Source organism: Limanda limanda, chromosome 18 (assembly GCF_963576545.1).
Source record: "Limanda limanda chromosome 18, fLimLim1.1, whole genome shotgun sequence".
NCBI classification, from domain to species: Eukaryota; Metazoa; Chordata; class Actinopteri; order Pleuronectiformes; family Pleuronectidae; genus Limanda; species Limanda limanda.
In genome coordinates this window covers 9,546,957-9,554,908 of record NC_083653.1, presented here as the reverse complement: position 1 = coordinate 9,554,908, position 7,952 = coordinate 9,546,957, and the positions used below count along the sequence as shown (strand labels likewise).

General features: G+C 44.4%; 1 protein-coding gene across 4 annotated transcripts in view; it reads right to left on the bottom strand.

Annotated features, from left to right (window-relative positions):
• Positions 1-1,890: 1,890 nt before the first annotated feature.
• Positions 1,891-7,952, bottom strand: part of stxbp5a (syntaxin binding protein 5a (tomosyn)) — an 83,740-nt gene continuing 77,678 nt past the window's right edge. For 2 of the 4 annotated variants that reach the window (XM_061091763.1, XM_061091765.1), the window contains 7 exons: positions 6,216-6,266; positions 4,921-5,160; positions 3,956-4,325; positions 3,291-3,456; positions 3,077-3,188; positions 2,738-2,958; positions 1,891-1,961 (listed from right to left, as the gene is read on the bottom strand). In XM_061091763.1, the coding sequence (XP_060947746.1) occupies positions 1,920-1,961; positions 2,738-2,958; positions 3,077-3,188; positions 3,291-3,456; positions 3,956-4,325; positions 4,921-5,160; positions 6,216-6,266 (1,202 nt within the window). In that variant the 3' untranslated portion in view covers positions 1,891-1,919. Of the gene's footprint in view, positions 1,962-2,737; positions 2,959-3,076; positions 3,189-3,290; positions 3,457-3,955; positions 4,326-4,920; positions 5,204-6,215; positions 6,267-7,776; positions 7,831-7,952 lie in introns of all 4 variants that reach the window. The other 2 variants (XM_061091764.1, XM_061091762.1) reach the window with 2 other exon arrangements.

Below are 7,952 nucleotides of genomic sequence, written 5' to 3'. Positions count from 1 at the left end.
CATGTGTCTGAGCTGCAGTGGAATGGATCAGGTTTCAGTTTGAAGGGGAAAGAGCCTCGTCGTCGACCAACAGTTAGGCCACTTTTTAAAACACGAAACATTTGTCCAAGTGTTACATCTCATGACAAACTGTGACACAATGTTTCTATAAAATGGCTGAGTTCCATTGCAACTTGCTCCCGTTTCCTCGAAACCCTGAAAAAAGGCTGATGAAGATGAGAGCACTCCCAGAAGAGGGTCTGCACTCCGCGGGGACAAAGCCATGCGGAATAACACGTGACCCGTGGAGCGGAGAAGCCAAATGATAGTGCAATGGAAAAGCTAAAGCAACTCTTTGGCGTCAGAAAAAATATGGCCTCTCTCCTCTTTTTTTTTTTTTTTTTTTTACGTCGCTGCAGCAGCAACCTTGACATGTACTTTCCGGTTGGTCTTAGATTGTCAAACTATTTACTTATATACAAATAAAGGTTAAAAGCCTGGTAGACAGAGAGATACACCACATCTGGACATAGAAACGAGATATTGATGAAGGTGGAAGTTTCTGACACCGAACCACTGTCTCTTGCACCTGGATAAATAAATAGATAAAAGGAAATCGCACACGCACAACTTTCTCACATAGACAACTGAAATATCACAGATCATACATCCACGTCTCTGCTGTCCTGCATATATATGAACACACATAAATATCCAGAATTTGTAAACCAACAAATCTGGCTGGACTTTCAGCGTATTTAATACTGATCCCATCAGCATTTGTACGGTCCCTCTCGCAGACTGCGGACGTTCACGACATGAGAGGGTGAGCGAGGATTATTTTCCATAACATCAGATCATCTTAATCCTCAGGTAAACAATTAAAGTGAGTCGCTTATACGCTTTTCCCAGTGAGAACAAAATGATACATATGCCTTTTATATCCTTGCCCTCCTTTGAGATTCCAGCCCTTTTCATTAGGAGAAAATAAATCAGAGTTGTTTTGACAAAAGCCACAAAAAAACGTCTTTTTTTCAACAAATCAAACATCATCCACTTTCACAACGATAGAAAAATAAGAGATTTTCCGAAAATACAGACGGAGCGGAAATAAACAAAACAACAGATAACAAATAGAGGAATGGCGAGAAAATAGAAATGAACACACACACGCACACGCACACACTGTCGGTAACGATATGAACGTTTGTAAGATACAGAGGAGAGTCTAGAGGTTGAGTGAGATGACGAGATATCCAGTGTACATCAGAGTAAGTTGCTTTAATCCCTGCGACTCTCTGCATAGAGGAGGCGTCGCTGTCGCAGCACTTCCTGTGGATCTCGGACGCCGCCTCCTTCGGGCTTCCCACCCCGCTCCTGTCTCCTCAGTGAGTTATCCCATTCTTTTGTACTTGTCACTTGGAAGTGGATACAGCATTGCACATTTATTAGATTTATGTATATATGATGTTGTATTTAGATTATTTTTCCTTCTTTTTACATTTTAATAATTTTTTGTAGTCTTTGTTTCTTCACTAGGTGCCTTGTCTTTTCTCGGCTGTGTTCGTCGGTTCGAATCCCGCCCACCAGAGGCTCCCGGGGTGGAGAAAAATGGTTAAAGGATGCTTTTGGCAAATGACAATGAAGAGTCTCCAGGTGCACTCGCCAAACCGGGTAAAGAGACGAGAACATAAAATAAAAAAAGACACCATTTATCTGATCCCTCTGAGGTCGTCCTTCTCCTCCGTCTCCCCCTCAGTTCCACCTTCAGACTGAGGTAAGAACAGTGTTCAACATTGTGCTAGGGAAGAAAATCCCAAGTGTCTCGGTGGAGAAGGCTCGGAGGGACCGGTGAATGGACGGGTGGGGGAGGGCGGGGTCACGGTGAGTCCGAATGAGCCGATGAATGGTGAAAGCCTTTGCTCCTCCCCTGGTGCTGATCAGATCTGGTACCATTTCTTGTCCTTGCACTTCAGCATCATCTGAAAACATAGGAAATGCCGGAGAAAGAAAATGTATGAGGAAAACTTTAAAAAACTGTGTTTCACAATCCAAAATTCTCATGATGAATTCAGGGCTTAAACAGCATCAACAACTAACGTTACACTTCATTTAAGTCTGATATTCTTGTGTAAATGTTGGTAAAAATTCAAATTATGAATTTAGTTCAGAATCAGATCATATTTCCTCATCTCAAGTCCTTAATCTGAAGTACTTTGAACTTTCCACAGGCATATACCGCCCTCTAGTGGGTAAATAGTACAACTGAGTAATATATCTGCAGAACATTCATTGTCAATATTATTTCATTATTTCTATGATTTAAAAAAACCACACGCAGTGATCCAGTTTCCCTCTTGTGGGCTCAACAAGTCTTAAGCTCTTAATAAGTGTACAAGTTAATTATTGTAAGTTCTGATGCTCAAATCAGAGCTGAAACTGTTACAAGTGAAATACCAGTGAACCAAATTATCCTCATAAGTCCTCATTGAACTATTTCCGAGTTTTCATCAGCCTGCACCCTTCTTATTCTGTAAGGCACATTCCCTTATAGAAAAACTACTGCCCATAAAAGCACTGTATGCATGTGTGTGTGAATGGGTGAATGGTAATCGCCTGTATTGTAAAGTGCTTTGAATAGACATCATTACTAGAAAAGCACTAAATATAAATACAGACAATTCTCCATTTAGCTGTGACACGTGGGCTTCCCACTGTACACTCTCCACAATTTAACCCCGATAGCCATTTCTCTTACGTCATGGGCGTGTTTGGAGAAGGAGTCTGCACTGGCCATCATGGCAGCCGTCCTCTCGTCCAGCTCGCCCAGCTTTTGGCCTCTTTCGTCCAGCGCTATTCGGGCGCGTGCCAGGTCTCCGACCACACCGGAGGCCGCCCCCTTCATGCCCTCGAGGCCACCGGGGCCTGGGATGTGCTGGGCCAGGCCTCGAGATGCCTTTCCAGATGATATCTCGCCGACTGAGAGGAAAGGAGGAAAGGAGGGGGAGAACAGAACAGGAAGAGCCGTGTGGATGAAACTTTACACCAACAAAGGACTGAACTGCTGAATGTGTGGGCGAGTGTAGGTTAGACGTACAGAGCTCCTCTCTGTCCAGTGACTGGGCTCCTCCCCCGAAGAGGCCTTTGAAGAACCCTCTGTTGGGAGCCTCTGGTGTTTCTACTGGTGTGAAAAGTTCACCCAGCATCTCCTGTAACATCAAAACGTTATTATGAAATGTTTTCCATGCATCACAATCTGCAGCCTTTGCGTTTCATACAAATCCACATACATCTGTAAAGTGTTTACTGACCTGCAGGTTCTCACAGGTGTCCTGACTGTAGGTGATCCTCTGAACCTCGGTGGGGGAGCAGAGGTACATGGCCTGACCGAGGTTTGTGAAGCAAAACGTCCTGGCTATCCGCATGTCCGTCAAAGGCAGGTAGTTTACATCCATGAGCGGTCTCAAGCCCGGCAAACTGGACACGGGACACAGGAATACAGATGATGAACAAATGAACACTCTCTTTTTTGGTCAATAAAACATTTCATTTAGAGGCAAACACACAAACACAAAGGCAGACAGACAGCTGGACACCCTTGCTCTATCAGACACCCACACAGAAGGCTGCTATGTCTAAAAGTTAGATTCACAACAGTGTTAAAGCAGAGGTAACCGACATGATTAAGACTGGGATCAAACCGCCGAACTTCTGGTTCTAGGATGACCGCTCTGCCCCCTCAGCCACAGCCACCCCTCCTTACAATACTGACCAATGCCGGCAAATACACCTTCCATCTCTATTTTCTTCAAGCGTGATACCACTTACTGGACAAACTATAAAACATACTACTAGAGTTCACATCTACTTAAATCTAAAACTACGACCATGATTTATTCACACTGACTTTGATTGATACATTCATTAATAACCCACTATTTCTGCCTGACCTTTGATGCAGACTGACGTCTCTCACCTGAGGGTCATGATGTGGCCGTTGGCGCAGAAACAAGCCAGACACGCGCCCAGATTCATCTGCACCACGTCCGCCCGTAAGATGAACGACGTCTCCGTGATGCTCTGTTTGTGGATGCAGGTCTGCGAGGGGAGGGAGATGACTTTGGCCTGTTTCTCCGAACACACCACGGCGTACTGGCTCTCGTTGAGGTCCTGCGAGGTGGAAGGGGACACGGAGACGGGCCGGCGCTTACGGACCTTCTCTCGCTCTTCGCCGTCTACTGTGACGTTAGGTTCGAACCAAGGCTCGTACGGGGGGGGCAGCACGGACCCTGTGGAGTCCAGGATAGCCATCCGCATGATGCTGCCCTTCAGTCGTACCAACATGCCTGGTGAACAGAAGGAAAAGAGGGAAACTGAAATTTAAAACTCGAACCTTTACCACAGGGCTGCTGATATGTGGAAACCCTTTAACAATAATATCAGATGGACAGTTATTATAGGGTTTGTAAAACATAATGGCTTCTTACAGTATAACACGATATCCTCCCTTTGTTTATCATCAAGTGTTTTGATGAATGGATCTTTGTTTGGTTTGAGTTCAAGGCCGAAACAAACCTCTGTTTACCTCAGAATGTAAAGTGGGGGCCAGGTAATTGCTCAGTTTGATGCAATTTTACTAAACACCAATTGGTGGCAGCAAAGGACCAAGAAATGTAACAATACCTCAGTGTTCACATACAAAATTTGGATGAAAATAAAATACATCCAATTAGTTTTTTAGGCCTACACAAGATAAGCACATGTTCTTCCATTGAGAAACACAGAATGAAAGCTAAACATAACTATGTCTTGTTTAGAATAGAATGTGATAGTTTCACACAAATCACATTTTGTCCATTCCTCCATCTGTTCATTTATCAGAGCCACAAGACACTGATCAATTTTCCATCTCCCCCTCCCTCCCATGATCCCTTTACCCACCAGTAGGTGAAATGATAACCGGCTGCAGCTGCCGTTGCTCGCCAGCAGGGGGCAATGTGAGAGCCAGAGCCAGCACGGTTCCCAGGGTCGTGCCCACATTCAGGCAAGGTGTCAGGGCGCTGTCCCCCTTCCGGACAAAGGTCTCGCAGAAGTGGAAGGAGCTGATGGCCTCCCGGGCTTCCTTGTCGATGCTGGTGACGCTGGAGGAGCGAGAGCGGCTGAAGGAATTGTCCCGGTGGTCTAATGGGTTGGCACCCCGCGGCGGGCATACAGACAGGAGGACAGTAAGGAAGAAAACAAGAGAAGTAAAGCACCCGCAATGCAACTGCCAGACAGACAACACAAATGTGGACATTGTGCTGCAGATACAAAATAAAAACCAGGGTAAGATTTTAGAGGGGTTAACATTTTACGCAAACCAAAGACATACCAGCTGTGTAACATCTATATATATTAAAGACTGTTCTACCGACAATGTTGATCCAGGAAAATTAGGGAGAGAGCATTGTTTTTTAACAGTTGGTAGAGACATGGCGTGTATACATCTCTAAGAAAAACTGATAATTTTACCTGTCAAATATGAGGCATCACCTGAAACCAAATTAATTGCAATCTACTATATTACAGTGGCCCTATAGTCTGTTGCACAATAGAAACAAATCCGGTGCAAACATGCATTTGCACCTTTTAAAATATTCCCCCTCAATCAGTAGTTATAAGAGATAACTGGCTTTCAGTTGCTTTGGTTACAGGTGTAAAACACTGGGACTCAGGTTGATGTCTTGGCACGCTGACCCCTGACAGATCAAATGTTCCATGCATAGTATTGCAGAAAAAAAGGTGCACACCCCTGAAGAAGAAAGAGTCTCTTTCCTTTTTAAAAAGTGACCAAATGTTGGTAAAATTGTAAAGGAACCAATCGAACAGAGAAAGGGAGGACATGAAGGACACAGAAGAGAAAAGAGAAAGCTGCAAAAGTTACAGAAAGCCTTACGGTGAGATGGAGTGTGCAAAGTTTATCTTAGCACCACTGACCTCGAATAAAGACCCCCCCACCGAGGTCAAAAAGGTGGGAGTCCTGCAGACAATTTCACATCCAATTTATGCCGAAGCTCGAGAGATCAGATGAGTGCTACGTTTGTCTCATGCAAACTTAGAAGAACATCTGCATTGCTTGCCAGTGTTGAGGCTAAAAACCTTTTAAACTGGACTCATATAAATGTGATGGGAGTCCAGTCGGAGTGAGAAAGATATACTGTATACAAATTGCTTGGAGGCACAAAGTTAGGGCTTACCCAAGTCTGGCTTTAGCTCAGTAGGCAAGCTTAATTTCCGTGACATCTTTGCTGGAAAAAAGAGAACATCCCTCTTTACAAACACACGTCTAAGCTAACACACGATGCCATGCAAAGCTAGATAACTAGCACTGGGATAGGACTATGCATAATGCTGGAATACATAAAAAAACGACAAAAAAGGCTGCGGAACAAAGTGCCCGGGGATCGTTTCATTGAGCTAAAATGCTTAACACAGGAGAGGACACTGCGTGAGGACGACCCCGTGTTTCACAGAGGCATGCTGCGACAGACACAACAAAGGAGGTGACCTCTGGTTGCACAATGCCCTGGAAGAGAGGACTGGTAAAAGAGGTACATCCGAAAAAGTGCATGGCCATTCAGGACCCTCATGCCACAGGAGCATGCACCAAGAACAGGGAGGTAAACAGGAAACAGAAAATACTGAACAGCAGATGGAAGAAGACGGTGGAAAAGATGGTCAAAGGTTACTATGGAAATCTACTAGCTCACGTGAGTGGATTGTGTAAACTGGTTTCTAACTTAATAGTTCACCAAATCTTTCTGGGCAACACTTTACTGTATAAACTCCGACCATGATCACTTCATTCCATTGCTGCAGCTCCTCTTTTCAGCCTCTGTCTTAAACTCTTGGCGTTAGCTCCTGTCTCTTTAAGGCCCCACCCCCTACTGATGATGCCCAGTCTTATCTGTTGTGTTGTCAATTTCTTAAAGCACGTATAGGAAATGTCAGCCTTTGCTTTCGCTGTATCTGGTTTCGATTGGGGGTTTGCCGGACTAGCAGCTTACCGCGCGTTATTCAAGCCTAACTTTTACATACACAAAAAAACTATAGAACATACTCAAGGAGAAAAAACGTAAAAATGCATAATATGTCTCATTTAATAACAATCCTCAGCTTGTGGTTAAGTCGTAAATTCCAGTCTCTATTGCAACAGCCGTTCTGTATCCCCTCGTTGGAACTGAAAGAAAATGCTCGATTTGAATTAAACAGTGGATTTAACAGTAATTTGGTCAACAACACACTGGAGGTTCACAAAGACACACAGTTGGACAGATGAGTTGCTCTCCGCACTGACGTGTCATCATACTGTACTGTACTATGAACACTCATGTCGGGACAGATACCAAACGCAAGCACATTTACAGTTTGACACTCGTGCTACATACATGTAGCATGCATAGTGTGTGCATAAGAAAACTAAGGTGTATTGTATAGACAGCTGTAGTCCCACGCTGCTTCCTCGTTAGCTTCTGCTCCAGGAGCTTTTAGTTCTTAAGGTGTATTTTAATGTCTGTATACATCAGTGCTAACAGTACTACGACTTGTTACGACTAAAAACACTCAGAACCGGAAGATAGTGGAAGAGAAGCCAACAGAAGCGAGTGTATTTCTTCCCACTGTGGGGACCACGACACGAAGGACAGAGACAGTTTCTCTACGACAAAGACAGAAGAGGAAACAAGACGAGGGGGACAAATCTGGAGCGCGTGTGTCCTGCCTGCACAGCCTCTCAGGAAAGTCTTTGGCCAATCTTACCTCCTCTACCACCTCCATTGTAGAATTGCTGTAGATTGCTGTTTGACGTCAACACTTTAGGGGCGTAAGAGGAAAAGTAAAGTACAGTGAATATCGAGTTAGAAAAACCCTTGGGCTTGTTACTACTCACAAGCTTATCACTGCAAGATGAGTCAATTGATTTGGTCCTCAGCAGC